Source organism: Anopheles nili, chromosome 3 (genome assembly GCF_943737925.1).
Source record: "Anopheles nili chromosome 3, idAnoNiliSN_F5_01, whole genome shotgun sequence".
NCBI classification, from domain to species: domain Eukaryota; kingdom Metazoa; phylum Arthropoda; class Insecta; order Diptera; family Culicidae; genus Anopheles; species Anopheles nili.
Window position 1 is genome coordinate 67,166,620 of NC_071292.1, and position 16,558 is coordinate 67,183,177.

General features: G+C 47.1%; 2 protein-coding genes across 2 annotated transcripts; both read right to left on the bottom strand.

Annotated features, from left to right (window-relative positions):
- Positions 1 to 7,335: 7,335 nt before the first annotated feature.
- On the bottom strand, positions 7,336 to 12,853 carry LOC128726432 (intraflagellar transport protein 172 homolog). Its single transcript, XM_053820241.1, has 4 exons — positions 12,815 to 12,853; positions 10,694 to 12,732; positions 10,286 to 10,626; positions 7,336 to 10,206 (listed from the first exon to the last, which is right to left on the bottom strand). Exons 1-4 carry the CDS (start codon positions 12,851 to 12,853, stop codon positions 7,403 to 7,405), a joined length of 5,223 nt encoding a protein of 1,740 aa, XP_053676216.1. The 3' UTR covers positions 7,336 to 7,402.
- A 493-nt stretch (positions 12,854 to 13,346) lies between these two features.
- LOC128725448 (regulation of nuclear pre-mRNA domain-containing protein 1B) lies at positions 13,347 to 15,188 on the bottom strand. The gene is made up of 4 exons (XM_053819190.1): positions 14,926 to 15,188; positions 14,245 to 14,855; positions 14,034 to 14,177; positions 13,347 to 13,960 (listed from the first exon to the last, which is right to left on the bottom strand). Exons 1-4 carry the CDS (start codon positions 15,074 to 15,076, stop codon positions 13,805 to 13,807), a joined length of 1,062 nt encoding a protein of 353 aa, XP_053675165.1. The 5' UTR covers positions 15,077 to 15,188; the 3' UTR covers positions 13,347 to 13,804.
- Positions 15,189 to 16,558: the final 1,370 nt, after the last annotated feature.

The window sequence follows — 16,558 nt, forward strand, 5'->3', positions numbered from 1 at the left end:
AAAGGAACATTAAAACTCACTTTGAAAACTATTCACAGCTGGCTGCTCTTGGTTCACAGTTATTATCAATGGTACAAGAAACAATTGGTCAATTGTTTAATTCCATTAAATTAGTAGCTAGATACACATTTTATGGCATCAAAATATAAAACTCATATGTAAGCGTTTAAAGCACATTTTTGCACATATTATTCAATCAATGATTGCTAGAAGTTTAATAAAAAGCTTCAAAAGAGTTGAAAAAAACCTTCATTGCTAATCACCCTACTATGAATCTACTACGCAAAGGAGTTACAACGAGACGGTGGAAAAAAAAATTAATAATTAGGATAATGCTCCCCCGATCGTTTGGATGCATAATTTAGATGCCCCGCTGTGGATTTGGGCAAAACGAAAACCCCAAAAACCATCGAACCGCCAACGAGTTTGGCTTTAGCGTACGATTCCAAAATCTGGCTCTCATGAATATTCCACCCGTGCGGAAAATGGGAAAAGTTTATCACTTCGACCACCGGTGGAGCGAAAATTCAACCACAAACAAGCAAATTTCCCTCCGGTGCTCTTTTTCATCCCCGCCTGTCTCCTGGTTTTCCACCCACAACAGCCCACCGGCCAGCACACAGACAGTGTGGTCATTCCACGTTGCCACATCAATTGAAACCCGTCCATAAAAATCCAAATCGCTCATAATGGCCCAGGGGTTGGGTTGGATTTGGGGTTTCGGGCTGCCAGTTGGAATGGAATTTAGGTGTTTACAATCAGCCTCCAGACACTGGGCTGCCGAGATTTAGGGACGCCAAGAAGGCTTATCAAAACGCTTAGATTACACCTCGTACGAGATGTGATCGATACTCCGTGAGCAAACAGGAAACAGCAGAGAAAACGGTAGTGGGATTTATGGTTTGTAAAATGCGAAACAATTTTGAGATATAGATGCTTAATTAAGAATGCTTCAAAATGCGAGTTACATCAAAATTTTTTACATTTTTAGTAAGTAAACATGCAAAAGCAAGAATATCATCAAATTGTTACACTCTTTATCATTGGAATACCTCTCTTCTTGAAAAAGAGGATCTGGAAAAGGACTTTTCAAACAAACAAACAGAAAAAATAACAATCGTTGTCAGAAATTTCCATTCTATTTTCTTTTTTCTCCGATACCAAATTGATTACAATGATAAATTCGTTCTCCGTCCCGGCCTTTCAGTTTCTCTGACACAGTGAATTGGAAAGAAAATTTGTTTTCCACGCTGGTCCCATTGCAGGCTGTTTTCCATCTGTGAAACGCGGTACAGCTGGAGCGAAATTTGAATGTTGATACAATATCGTGATTGTTAAGGGACCTTCGGGACAAAAATATGGACTGATACTCAATAGCAGCCGGTTTCGTCGGCGCTAACTGCTGGTTTTTTGGTTTACGTAGCTTTTGGGGGTTCTCGAAAAAAGCACAACATTTGGATACGATTTCATTTTACAAATATTTTTCCCCTCTTTCAGTAGATATCGGATAGCTGCAATAGTTTAAAAATGTATAATACACTTTCGAAAAGGAATTTTATCACATTAAAAATTGATCATTGTCCTCAGCTTTACGTGATTGTATTTTAATATTAGCTTTTCTTTCATAATATGTTCAAAATTCGCCAAAGTATCGTTTGTGATAAAATTTCTCAAGTATAAAGAAAGAGACCAGGGATCAATTTGGTACTCTCGAGAACAAAACCGTTAACTAGGCATGGTGTCGTTTGATGTGACTTTAAATTCTGAGGATAAAAAACAAACACTGTAGACTATTTTTCCCCCTCGACCGCGATACCGAGAAACATCGTGGATTACTTATCCCCACTTTAATATTCAACTCACGTCGATGAACGCGTGGAGCCAAAGCCATCATCGTTCGCTTCTCGGTGAAAAGTCTCACGGGGCTAAGGGGCAATCGCCCGGAAACATCCTTATGAGTCAGTGTTTTCGTGCAACATGCCAAACGCAATCAGAATGCCAAAGCTCCAACCACCCGAAAGGTGACACGACAGGCGACCGAAGATTCTGGCGCTGACCCCAACGAGTGGTCTTGGTTTGTGCTGGAAAATCACGGCAACCGTTTCGTTGGAAAAAGCTTGACCATTAATAATTCAACGGCGTGCGAGTGAAAACGAAACCCACATCGAATTGAACACATCATCCATTCGAACATTTTGGGAGGGGAAATAATTAAACTGTATCAGCTTTTAAAGCTCGAAGCATGGACTCTGGATGGCGCATTCGGATGAACCTGAGATAGCTCGGGTGTAGATATAAAATATTAATTGTAGTTAAACGTCGCTATACGGTACGCTCCGAATGTCGGGACCGTCCCAGCGGGGATTAGTTGGTGAAGCCGAAGGTGTAAATTAGCTCCACCAAGCGTACGCTAATGGAGCAATAGAGATAATGGAGCGATAATGAGTGGGTGGGTGGAGAAGCAAACAGCACTCCGCCCCGGGTGTCGAGGTTTTCACGCCTTTATTTCAGGACCAAGGGCGTACAGTGCGGGAACATTTTACTCTTATCTCGAGTGCCATGCGGAGGTTGGACTGAACATGCCCCGAAATGGCTTGAATCGTATGAAATTGCGTGTACATTTAAATTAAATATTTGCATGATCCATAAGCCTAAAGTATATAATGTTATTCCGTTTTAAACACTGTGTTCTTGTATAGTTTTTCCTCATTCAAAGTAACAAATATTTCACTGTTTGAGTTTTACGTCCTCTTAGAATAACCGTGATTAATTTTAGTGTGCCGACTAAATAGACTTGACTGCAGCGTTGGTGTGTTTATTTTTCACGCTAAAAAAGTGCTTTTTTTCCAAGCTTGCTCAAAAAACTGCAAAGCACATGGCAGCAAAAATATGATTTGTCTAAATTTTGTCACAAACAGCGCAGAAATTATTCCCCCGCCGCTCAGCACCAAGTTTAGTGCAATGTGATAAAAATGGAAATAAATTACCCCACCCGGACCGGTACAAAGCTGCGATGGTGACGATGCCACCACCGACCGGAAGATGCGAAATCCGACAGAAAAAAGGATGTACATGTAACGCGCCGTGTACCGTTCCGGTGGACCGCTTCTGGCGCCGGCAGCTGTATCCGTTCGTGTCGTGGAAAATCAAATGCCAGATGCTTCACCTTCCGACTTGCCTGGTGACGGAGGTGGTTAAGAGCATGGAGCTTCCGAAAAGGTCATTCGGAAAGAAGACAGAACGCGAACAGCAACCGAATCTCCCCGAGGCCTGAGAGCATAATTTACGTCGACTGTCGTAAAGCATTTAGGCGCAAGGGGCAGATCACCGGGACAGATCGCGTTCAATTAGGCCGCGATGTTATCGACATGGCCTCCGGAGTATGCTGGCCGCAACCGGAAGCGAAGGATTGATTCGATCGGCTAATCTTTTTAATGCGTACATCCGTTGGTCGCATTTTACGGCTTCTCGCCCTGAGCGGCTGAGAGTCGTAACTCGCGAGGAAAGCGGTAATTTAATCATAATCGTATTATATCGCCCCCCGGGGGGGGCGTGATCCTTTGGAGCTTGTTGGCTGTTGTGAAGTTATCTGTAACATTTCGCGATGCAATGAAACCTTTCTTCACCGTTCGTGGTGGATTCAGCGTAACTGGTTCCAGCATTTCGTAGCTTCTAATTATGCAATATCTCGTCCTGGTACGGCTGGGAAACAAAGCATAACTACCTGTTTAATCACACGCGAGCAAACAGTCGCTTCTGCTGCCCGCGGTAGCATAATTCGTGCGAATTGTAACGAAACGAGAAGAGGAGCATTAACAACAACAAAAAACTGTAGCGTAACCCACTTTCACCACTCGGACGAACGCAGAACAGTCAGGTGTCATTTCCAGCAATGCCGTGGCTGTGCGAGACTCTCTTGAGCTGTCCTGCCTGATGAAGAGCTTGTGTGCCTCGGGGCCGGGCCTGGTCGAGTTTGGTAGAGGATTTTCCATTTCCCTTTCGTGCTTCCCATCGCACGGTGGCTTCCTTCCCAACCGAAATGATCTACAACATTCGCTTGTGTCAGTGTGCGCGTGTTCTTCTTCTACCGCAGCTTTGGTATTGTGTTTGTTGGCCGTTTTACCTGAGAAAAGTTAACATTTTCCGATGAAGTGAACTGCGTCTCTCGAATTACTCGAGCGTAAACTGCGCGACATAATAGAGCCGGTACGGTGGGAAATGCTCCAAAACATGGAGACTGTCGTGGCAAAAGTAGCGTGCGCTAATTTTCATCGCCAACCGTGCATGGTGGATTGTTGGGCGAAGCGGCATAAATCGTAAAGCAAACACCGTGTGACGCTGGAGTGTATTTATTGCATGTGTTCATGCTTTTGGCAGACCAGGACGAAGGGATCATAATAAAGGCTAGGTAAAATAGCCCATCTTCCCGACACAGGCGCATTTTTGGCGATATTTTCCGGAAGGTAAATGAAGTAATATAAGCTTGAAATCATGGCAAATCAGGGGAACAACGAAAACAACATAAGTGCAAAAAAGGCATGATGGGATGAGTGTGCTAATTTTGAACAAATATGCAGTTCATATACCTGAAACCACTGGTTTTTAAACTTCTTTCCTGTGGTGCTTTCTGCTACTACCGTTTCCTGAAAGCACTACAAAACTAGCCAAACGATGCAATGCTTCATAAAACCACAGGTTCTTTTCATTCCGTGGTCCGGAAGACCACGCTCTAACATATATCTTGCGCTCTATCACTTACAGCTACCACTTTGCTCGCGATTTCTCCGTCGCGTACACTAATAATTAACTTTACCATGATAAAAGCTGCTTCCAAAAATGAGGACACTTTTTGAAGAATTTGTTTTGAATCTTTCTAACACACGTTAACGTTGGGAACGCGTTTCACCACGTTCGTTGAAGAAATCTCCTGAAATGGATCCAATTACAGCTAGCGATAATTTACTTAGCAGCGATTTTTTTCTTCATCCCCAGGCTTCAAATTTATTTTTACGATACACAAGAGATGTCTTCCAGGCTTCCCTTTTTTACTTCGTTACGCACAGACACGGCCCTGTTTTGATGGCTCGTTTGGGGAAGGCAAGATTTTATTTTCAACCTTTTACTGGTTTCGTCAACCAGCCGTTTAGTTGATGATAAATTCACACGAGAATATGAACTACACTTTTTGGCTTAAATTGAAACATTTTCTTTTTCGAAAGCTTTCTTCGATGGGTTTGCATTTCAACGCGTAGGGGAACAAATTTCACTCAGACTAAATGAAAATGTATGCTTTTCCCGATCACAGAGAACCGTACACTAGCCATGCTTTTATCCCCGAGGATTTCAATTACGCACCACGCACATCATTGCTTCGGGAAAAACGAGCCACACACGAATTGCCAGGCCATTATTCTTGTTTCATCTGCATTTTGCTCCTTCCCCGGTGATTAGAGCGATGGAAAGCATGAAGAGTTACGCCTATTAATAGCGATAAATCACCCCCGGGGATTGTTGATGCGAGCTGATGGAAGCAATTTTCACTCTTCGCACTGGCGAACGTTTTCGCCACTGAAATACACTCTGCTTTGGGGAAAAGCTCAAGAAGAGCCCGCACGGATGCAACTGGGTGCAATGATGAGTCGTTCCTCACAACGTCGGACCGTTTTCGTCCCACACTAGCCTCGTTTAGAATATCCAAACTAGTCCCGACATTCTGGTAGACAGAGCTTAACGGTTGCTTAGATCAGTCAACCGCTCGCGACCATCGGAGATTGATAACTGAACTGCTGGTGCTGCTAAAGACTGATAGCTTTGCTCCAGCGAGGTTCCTTCCAGGTGGCGGAAAACTTAGACCAGGGTACACGAGAGAGAGAGAGAGAGAGAGCGAAAGCAAGAGCAACAGCATCCTGTGATAACAGGTTCCCGTGCATCCTTCGAGTGGTTCCACGCGATGAAGCTGAACACGCTCCGGAGAGCTCAGGTCAGCATCCGGGCGTGTTAGGTGTTGTTTCTCAACCACTCTCAGTTGCTCTCAGCATCCTTCTGGCGTGGCTTCGGGAGTACTTTGTTTTGATAAACCACTTGTAACCACTCCGGGTGGTGGGCTAACGGCTGGCTGGAGGGTCGAAAAAACGCGCGTTTTTGGGTTGTGTACGAGAGGAATGATTCATTATTCAATGTTCAGCCAACTATAAGCTTCTTGTTATTACACAACATAGCCTTCATTTTTCACATTTTAGTCTGCTGGTGTTTTGAATGTAACATTTATTCATCCATCCATTGAAAAGAGTGTCAAAATAGATTATTTCATTGCGAAAGCTACTATAAGTGTTGTTTTACAAATGCTTTTTACAATGAATAAAGCATAATCATGTGTGTAACTTCCAGCTTTAGAAGAGGTCCTTCAAAAAAAAAAAACCATAGAAAACTGTTCGATGTAACGTGTAATAATACACAATCGTCAGCTCATTCAATTGTTTGTTTAACCATCAGAGTACCCACACTCGACAACCTGTCTGTTGGTTTCATTTTAGACCAAACCATCCAGCATCCTTCCGGATGGTAATATCTCTCATTTTCTCTATCTCTTTGGGCGCTCCTCTCCAAGTGGAAAACACTCTCCGGCACATGGAAATCCCAACTCATAAATCCCGCGAGCGAGCGTGAACTCTTTATCAGCGAAAGCAAAAGTTTGCCCGTAACAGGTTTCCGTCGCTCGCAACAGGTGCCATGCGCGCATCCTGTCCGGACATCGCACTCACGTCTGACAGGGACGTTTCCCGTATTTTCCAACCTGACTTCTTTGGTGACTCTCTCGCTCTCACTCGCAGATGCTGAGATCAGCTTGCGACTCCCACCGGAGCGGTCCGTTGTTATCAAGCGTATCCTGTTTGTGTATCCTGGCCATCTGGGTCTGTTGGGTGGTTTGTGTTTGCTTTGCGAAAGGAGACGCCCGCGAGAGTGTGGGTGGGCTTGGAAAATAAGGCACCTGCTCGACGTCGTTCGTCGCGTCTTCGATGGCAGCAGCACAAAAGCTCCGGCACAAACACAGCGGTAAACAGTGGCATTTTCACCGGATGCCGTCATCCGCACGGGAATAGCGGGAAATATTGGAACTGGGATTGCCCGCGGGCGAAATAAACTGTACTGTAGCCTGAATTCAACGGTGGTGCTCTTTGGAGGGTATGCATAAGAAAAAAAAAACGCTCACCTTTCGGCAGAGAAATTCAAGAAAAAAGAACGAAATATTTACGTGATTTTAAAATAACTTTTCATGTTCATGTTCTGATGGCCATTTATTTAAAATTCAAAGCTGACAAACTATGCTCTAAACATTTGAAAAACACTCATATGGAAATATCCTTTGAAATGTGACGTCCTAAATGATCCTACTCGAGCGTTTCTAACCCGACAAAAAGTTGGCCGGTCCGCACCACTGCTCTAGAAACTCGATCACCCCCGGGATATCCGTCTGGGGTGCCATCCGAGCGGCCACCGTCAGCTTACTCCACGCGTCCCTGTTAGCCAACCGATGAGTACGTTGAAAGACAACAGGTTGTCGACCCATCACGGGGTATCCGCTAACCAAACACGGTTGATCCGACGGCCCCAGACACGCCTCGTACAGGTTTCGATCGTCAGTCGGAAGTGCCTGGTCGACCTTCTGGTCCATACTAACGGCCAGTACCCACTCGCGAACCTCCTCGTGTAGTTGTAGCTCATTTTTCAAGTGCAACCCAGCTGGAATCGGCACCGAGCTCGGAAAATCAGTCGCTGATAGGTCCGAATGATCTACCAGCGTGCCCGAGCCCTCCTCAATCGCCTCACACACATCCAGATAGTGATTCAGGATGACAAACGCCTCAGCCTCGCGACCCAATCCTCGCAGATCCATGCCTGCCTCATAGTAGCCCTTATCGCACGGGATCACGTCCGTATAGCGCAACATCGCCACCGATATCTTCATGGCCAGTGATGCCAGTGCCGGCGCCTGACGGCAGGCAGCACGTGTAGCATAACAGTGCGCGATCACCAGCAGATGTTCGAAGCGATCGATCATCTCCGGTTCGGCGTGATCCGAGCCTCGCATGGCCTGCACCAGATGTAGAAGAAAGGTACGCACGTTCTTCCACACGCCACTCGCGTCGGGTTCACGTAACGCGAAACATTCCACTGCGATGCGGTTGTAGATGTTGTAATTGGCGGCGATCGGTGGAACACCATGCTCGAGGTACAACTGCAGTGCCCCGGTGCAGTCACCATCTCGAATGAGCTGTGCAGCGTACTGAGCCATGTACTTCTGCAACACTGGCACACTGTGTTGCTTCGCTTTCTCGATGCATCGTGTCCACTGGCCCTGTTCCGCGAGGAGATCTAACGCACCCACCATGTCGATGTCTGCCAGCTGTTCCACGTTGCCTTGGTTACGAAGGCGCGCCTTCTGTTGTGCCTCCACGTAAACGACCAGCTGTGGATCGATCTCTTTCGCGAGTCGACGTGCCTTTGCCCAGTTGTCGGTGCGGATGAACACGTCTACTGCCTCCTGAGGCAACTCTGCTGCCAGATATAGCTGAGCCGCCGGTCCTATCTGCCCGATCTCGATCAACCGTGGACCAAGCTCACGTGCCATCTCGATCGCTTCCGGACCCTCGAGAAACTGGTTGCAGATCTCGGCAGCTCGCAACAAAGCTCGTGCCACCGTCGCTTCATCGGCGTTGCTCTCGTTGATCTGCAGAAGGCATTCCGTCGCTCGACGGAACTCCTCGTTACGTGCGTGTTCTGACGCTTTCTGCAGCAGGTATCGGGAGTCAGTCGACTCACCTGCACTGCGGTTCATGCGCGTGTACAACTTCTGCAGCTCGGCCACCGCACCAGGGACGTACTCCTTGGCGATGCGTAGTGCGTCCGCCACCATGTTGTACTCCTTGTAGTGCTCCAGAATTAGATCAGGCCGATCGGCACGGATCATCAGTGCCTCATACTCCGCGTAATTGCGGCTTTCGAGTGCCCCGTTTGCTTGACTCAGCAACACCTCATGTACGGCCTCAGGCAGGTACTTTTCGGCAACTCGTAGTGCTGCTTTCCAGTCGCCACCGTGCGTATGCATCATGATGGCTTCACGAGGCTTATGTGCCAGCAGAAACTCGGCCTCAGCCTCCGTGAACTTTCCATCGTCCTCAAGCGCCATCGCGATCTTCAGATGAACGTCGTCCGCCACGCGACCACTAACTTTACACAGCTCAAGAGCGAAATCGAACTGGCCTGCTTCGCAAGCGTACGCCACACAGCTATCCAGCAGGTTCATCTTAGTGAGCAGTCGTGCAGCACTCTCGATCGGCAGCGATTTGGCCCACATGAAAGCGACCTGTTCCGAGGCTGGTTGGCCTCCCTTCTGCTTGGCAACTCGGTGCGCTTCTTCCCACTTGCTGGCGGTGCAGTACATGTGCACGGCAGCCTTCCAATCACCCGCAGCCAGAAAGTGGACCTCGGCATTCTTGAGCCTTCCCTTCGACTCGAGTTGGCGACCCAGTTGCAGGTGGGTCTGCTCTAGCAAGCTCTTGTGGAAGCGTTCCACCAACCGGATCATCGAATCGTACAACTCGAGCTCCTTGTACATGCCGATTGCCAGATCTGGTTCGTTGATCGTCAGCAACACACGCTCAGCGTCACGGTATTTGCCCTCACGTTCGAGTCCTTTCGCCATCTCAACGAACATCTCGCGAACATCCGCGCCCGGTAGCGAGCGATCTGCGATCTCGAACGCTTTCTCCCACTGACCGTGTTTGTTTAGCAGCTGAACAGCCTCCCGGTGGAGCTCGGCACGTACCAGTAGTTCCTCTGCCGTCTTGAGATCACCGATCTGACACAGATGTTCGGCCAGTTCGATGGCGTACTTCTGGATCTCGTCCGGATCGTCGACTACCTTCGCAATCTGGACGGCTTTTCGCCACTGTTTCGCACCAACGGCCGCTTCTAGAGCCTTTACTGTGGAACCGGCCTCGATGTAGTGGCTAATGGAGGCGTCAAGTTGTCGTTTACCGACCAACCAATCACCCCATTCCTCTTCCAGGTTGGTGACGTCGTCGGGCGTAACATAGCGGGCAAGTTCGATGGCTCTCGCGTATGCACCACCCTTCCGATAGAGTGTGATCGCGTTCTGCTGCTGCCCTGTCCGGTTCGCCAGCTCTGCTGCCAGCTCGAACAGCTCTACAAATAAAGGGATAAAAACGAACATAGAAAACCTGAGTGACCTGAGCAAAATTCATCAAAGCAACCCTTCCATTACCGGATTTTATCAACGACGCGGACACCCTTGATATAAGATTCTCGTTCGAAAGTAGATGAGGTGTTTTAAGCGCCAATTTCGCCGCTTTTACCGGTTTGTTGGCTTTCATGTACAACGTCATGGCTTTGTCCTTTTCACCACGTTCCTCCAGCACCTTGCCAGCCTTTTCCTCCTGATCGGAGGACAGCAGAAACTCCATCTGAGACTCCTTCAGCTCCGTTAGCCCGTGGTAACCTCGGCGTTCGGCCAGCTTGATCGCGTCATCCCACCGGCGTAGCTTCGTGTACATGGCCAGGGCGGCCTCAATGTCACCCTGCTCGATATAGATGCGTTCCGCCGTCCTATTTGACCGGAATATGAACTTGTTAACAGGTATGCCTTACAGCTGCCACCTTCCCTATGTCTAACCTTAAATCCCCGCCAAGCAGAGCCATCATGGCGCGTACTTCTGGACAACTCATACCGGGTCCGGTTGTCTCCTCGTACTGCTCAGCTATCTTGATCATCTCGCCAATGTAGAACGTCTTCGAGGCGTTCCCAAGCGCAGCAAAGCAACGTTGAGCCACTCGTAGATTTTGCTGTGCCAGCGCGATATTCGCCAGGTTGTGCCACATCGCCTTAGCGGCGGGTTTCTCTCCAAGCGACTCCAGATAGAACACCGCCCGTCCAAAGTCACTATCATTGACGGCGGTCCCAAACTCCACCAGACCCTCGTCCAGTGGATACACGTGTTCTGAAGCGGCCTCTCGGGTGATGATCTCAGTGCGGCCATCTTCTCGCAGGACATCTACGACATCTCCACGCACCGGCATGATGGTGACGTGCTCCGGTAGGTCGATGTTGTACCAAACCGCGACGTTGGTGTCACTTTGCGCCACAGCCACATCGCTCGATGGAACCCACTGCACGAAGGCTACCTTCGCCAGTAACGTCTGCTTCTGACCACTACCCACGTCGACCAGCACAAGGCGCATCTTGCGATCACGGAATAACAGTTTATGGCCTGTTTCGCTCAGCTCCAGCCAATCGATTTTAGAATCGTGCGTGATCTGCGCGATCGTCGACTGCAGCATCAGGTCCACCACGCAAACCGTCTTCATGTCAAGCAGGTAGGCCAGCTTCTTGTTGTTGCGCGTGTTGCCCCGTTCATTCAGCCTCACCGAGATGACGTGCGGGTTTACGAACTCCGTGCGTACCGATCCAAGGATGTAGTGCTCGCCATACTCGACCAGTGAGAGCTCACCCGCGTTGAAGATCAACGCCACTGTTGGGTTCTCGAAGTAGAACCGCTCGTGACGGCCCGTTGCGATCCATGGGATTTCGCTCGTTAGGGAGCGTGTCAGGTCGCACAAGATCAGTGAGTCCTCGGTGCGTCCCACTAGGTAGCTGTCCTTTCCCATGATGCGGATGTCATCGATTTCAAGCCCAAGCTGCGACTCCACCAGCATCGTTGTGATCGGCTCGTGTAGCGATCGCAACAACACCTGGCTAGGGGCCACAAACGTCAGCTCGAACTTGTCCTGCCAGATGGTGCGTCGAAGCACGGACTCGTACGCCAGAACGGCTCCACACAAGGACCCAACGGCTAAACGGGATCCGTCCTTACGCCAGCAAACCGCCGTGACGCTGTACAGGTTCGGGATGGTCTTGCAGAGAGACTCAGCCCACGCGTTCTGGCGTGGACTCCAGCTGAAGATGCGCAGACGGTCGAAACTACCCACGGCGACAGCTTGTCCGTTTGGGCTGCCTGCAGCCACGGTGAACTCTCGTTCCGATTCGTCCCGCGCGTAATCGAAGGTACGCATCGGACGTCCTTGCAGATCGTAGAAGCAGATCTTCTTGTCACAACCCGCCACAACGATGCCACCCTGTGGCCAAGCTAATGCCACCGGAGCTACCGGGTGTTGTAACAATCTACCGGTTGGTTCTCCCGGTTCCTCTACCAGCTGGAAGCGTACAACCGAGCCATCTTCATGCCCTGACAGGACACCGGTCCCTTTCGTGTTTTGTGCCAACGTGACTACCATGCTGTCCGTGGCGTATAACGTCTTCGATTTGTTGTTTTTGCTGTAAAGCGATCGCACTTTTCCATCTTCCAACCCTGCCACGATCAGCCCACCGGCCAACCAGGTGATGCACGTGACAGCGGCACCCTGGGGGAACTTATTACAGATCACCTTCTTCTCGTTCCACTGTTCGCCCAGCTTGTACACGTACACGATACTATCACTCTGTGCGACGGCGAGCCGGGTCGAGTCCGGGCTGAACGTGATGCCCCGGATAACGTACGAGTTCTTCACCGCATTCGGATCGGCCGCTTTGGTAGAGAATTTATCACGCCGATCGCCATTTTCATCGAACAGTAGGATGGTCCTGTCGGCCGTTGCCACCGCTAGTTTTTGGTTGTTGGAGGACCAGCACAAACCAGCGACACGATACAAATGATCCTGCAACGTAGTTTGAACCGATTATGTCCTTGCGGCTCGAATATCGAAAGCTACAAAACAACTGACGATGCGCTCTTCTTACCTGTGCCTCGACAATAGTTTTCATAAATTTTAGCTGCATCGTGATATTTGTTAGATTATTTGCACAAAATTTTGCTAGCCAGTGCTTAGAGAACCATTTCGTTGCCTTACTGGTGCGTTATTGATTTTGCACCGCTTGAATTGTTGGTGTTTGCGTTCGATTCCGTGTCCTAGCAACGGTTGCGTTTGAGCACCGCAAAAGGTGGTTTCTTTCAACACGTGGTTAATGGTTAAATATACGCTCATGCAACAGGTTGTCCTGTTTCAAAGCGCATGTGCACATGATTTATTTCCTGTTTGCTTTTGCGCATGATAAAATGCTGTTGTGAATATTGTGGAAAATCGTAAACATGTGTTTGAAAAAATAAAATGAAAGTATGAACAATAAAACCTCCTTATAGATAAAATTTTTCTATAAGAAACGACAAGTATATTAACGTTTCTTTCTCCCATTAAGCAACTTTTTTTTATCAATACAGAATGAATGATTAAATACAGCTTTCGTTCAATTTTTGACTGAAATAGTCCGTTTTATTCGCTCTACATTTTTCTCCATCAACATCATATCCAGCACGTTGGATACAATTGCACAACATTTATTCAGCAAACGGCTCTTTCTACGATGAATGTTGGCGTTCGGCATCTAAGTTGAATCGTTGGCTGTCGGTCGACTACTCGTTATTTGGTCTCTGTTGTTTCTTCGACTCTGCTTCAAACAGATTTCGACGAGCGAATCCTTACCGATAGGATATCGTGGATCGCTTAAAGAGGGTGGTGCTTGGAAAATCAAGGCATTAAACAAACACACGTTCAATCTAACACATGTATACACACAACTGCACATGCTCTTTTGGTACATAAACAAGTGCTAGTATACATCATGGTGCTAATTATGTGTGCAACATAATCAGGTTCTCTGGGAGGGGGTGCCACTTGAGGTTTTCTTTGTTTCTTGTCGGTTGAGATACAAATACGTTCAATCCATACTGGCCTAGTGATGATGCGCGTTAAACAAATCACCAGCAGAAGGGAGCGGAGCCAGACCACCGGTTACATCCGGTAGGGAAGTCAGATCGGGCAAATTGTTCATATGGTTCCTAACTTCTTTTTGTACTTCTTTGATTTTAGCAAGTTTATTCTGATATTCCTGGTGTATCGAAAGAAATTACCATTAGTACAGAGATTAGGAAATGTTTTAAAATTCAATTTGAGATGCATACCTCTAACCGATTTTCTGCTTGCAGCAGCAGTTCTTGTTGTTCACGTAAGAAATCTCTCAACATTGTTGTCAACTTCTTTCGATCGTCCATCTCCGCCGCTAGCCGCGCGTTGTAGTCATTTAGAATCTTTATGGCATCGTTGACCTTCAATAGTAACGGCATGTTATCGACTTATCGTTATGTGTCGCTCTTATTCTGTTATAATACTTACATCCGCGGCAAGCTTCATAGCTGCCTCTTTGTCTTCTAGCTTATCTAGTGCTGCCAATTCCGATACTTCCGGCTTCAGGCTAGCTATTCTTTCACGTACCACCGCATCGCTTGATGCCGAATTTTCCAACTCCAGAATTACTTTGATCAGATCTTCCGGTTCCGGAGGGTCGCCGTCCGGTTGATGTGGGCTGAGCGTAATATGCGTTTCAACCTTTCCGTTGACCTCGACAACCTCGCTTTTGGCCTTCTTTTCTGTTCCCACAGCAGCACGTGCTTTTTTCGAAGGATCATTCTCGTTGCCAATGACGTCGCTTTTCCGTTTCTTATCACTACCATTCACTTCCACACGCGGAATTGTTTCGGTTCCGTTCAGTGCCGTGGAGTATTCTTTGATTTTGGGCTCTTCATACACACCCCGATCGCCCCAAATGCCCAGTATACGGTTGAGACTGTTGATCGTTTTAGGCTCCGGCGATGATTGTGCCACGTTTTTAAACGCCTTAACCAGCACGTGTTCGAACTCGCGACCGAACTCAGGACCTTTCTTTTTACTGTTTTGTATCACATCGTTGGCCAGGTACATAAAGGTGAGTTTCTTCGCTGAGTGTGCTGCAAGGACATGGAAACAATGTATTTAACACACCGCGCATGGTCGTGCGTGCAATCACGCAATGCTTACCTCTTTGCAATTCTTTCAGCCATGTTTTAACGATAATTGAGTGATGCTTTCGATGATGAATCAACCACAGCGAGAGAGTTTGAATGCTTTGTTGGCTTTGGTTTAGATCGAATAGTTTCTTCACCAGTCCCGTCTCGGTGAACGAGGACATTCTAGCGTTTTAGCTTCCAACTGCTGCTGTCTATAAGTCGACCGACACTGGTTAAACAGCTCCAACCCGGAAAGATTTTCTGAACGACGCAATGTTTGGTGTTATGTTATGATTATACTTCCGATGAAATGATGAAATATGACTTCTTCTTCTTCTTCTTCTCTAAGATTGCACTAAGGAACTCGGCTTTCTGTATCTGTTTCGCGCCAAAACTCAGGACAATCGATCTCAAAAACTGCACCCGCTTGGATACCGATAACTAAGGCTTTCGAAAATATTCTAAGCCTTTCTAATTACACAATTAATGGGGGTTATAAGTTTAAATTTTTATTGAATGTTTGGTAAACAACATTCGGGTTTGTTTTGAAACATTCAAGACTCCTGTTGTCATATGTTTCTTCATGCATGTCAGCTGAGACGTTTATAGCATACAAACTAAAGGTTCAGCTCTTAAACCACGTGGTGTGGCTGAATCTCGTGCATTCTAACATTGTTACGATGATTTGTATTTATTGAAATATTTATACAGTATTCTGCCTTAGAATGCGTTAGAAGAAAGATTTGAAACCCAATTACAAGAATCAATTCAAATCAATTGAAGACCTAATTTGAAATAAGTGTTGAATGCATGCTTGAAATATTTCAGAAATGTTTCATTCATCAGGTGCATGTGCAGCATGCAATGTGATACTTTGAAAAAAAAAACAGAAAAACATTTAAGTAAGAAAGAAGTAAAAATAATAGTGGAGTTATAGTTTATTCTGTGTGTGATAGCCTCAAAAATTTGAAAAAAATTAAAATTTTTATCGATAATTTTGCTAAATAAATTTTCCTATGCGTTTCATGATAAGTACATTTGTTTAGCTGACCATGAAATTCATGTTGCAAATGGAATGTAAATATTTAATAAATCCTTCCATCTACGCTTAGAAACATATCTTCAGCAAGAATATCGTAACAAAAGTCTTTCTTAGTGTTTTTAAATGCTCAGAATTCATGTGACTAAGCAAATACGAAAACAATCCCATATGTGAATGCGTCTGTTAAAATTGTATAATCAAACCGGACAAAGTCCCAGACACATGTCACCTGAGCACCGGCACCAAGCGTAGGTGTCCCTCGGTGCCGGTACATGGTGCTTCAGCATCCCGTTTCGGTTTCCGCTCGATCGGTAGCAAACCATGCATCTCATCTCAATCACAGCGCCCCAATAATCCCCGCCACCTCAACGACGGTTGAAAGTAAAGGTGCTGCTGCTGCTGCTGCCGTTTGATACGAAGTAAAAATAAAAAAGAAAACGTCAACCACAACCTCAGAAACTGGAAAAACGAGCCTACGGTGGGCCCACGAGTGCAGGGGTCTCCTTGTCTCCCGTCTGTTTGGCGACCGTTCGCGAGGGCTTCAACGCAGCAACTCGTAGCTGGTAGATCTCATGTACCTCGTGCACACGTATGGGCGCGCGCGCGAGCTCGTGTGCTCAAA

Coding starts and splice junctions, on each gene's coding strand:
- LOC128725448 (XM_053819190.1), bottom strand. CDS start 15,076: ATGTCCTCGTTCACCGAGACGGGACTGGTGAAGAAACTATTCGATCTA. Junction 14,856..14,925: donor GCTGAAAGAATTGCAAAGAG/GTAAGCATTGCG, acceptor ATGTCCTTGCAG/CACACTCAGCGAAGAAACTC. Junction 14,178..14,244: donor CTATGAAGCTTGCCGCGGAT/GTAAGTATTATA, acceptor TTACTATTGAAG/GTCAACGATGCCATAAAGAT.
- LOC128726432 (XM_053820241.1), bottom strand. CDS start 12,853: ATGCAGCTAAAATTTATGAAAACTATTGTCGAGGCACAG. Junction 12,733..12,814: donor AAACTATTGTCGAGGCACAG/GTAAGAAGAGCG, acceptor ACTACGTTGCAG/GATCATTTGTATCGTGTCGC. Junction 10,627..10,693: donor CTGCTTGGCGGGGATTTAAG/GTTAGACATAGG, acceptor CCGGTCAAATAG/GACGGCGGAACGCATCTATA.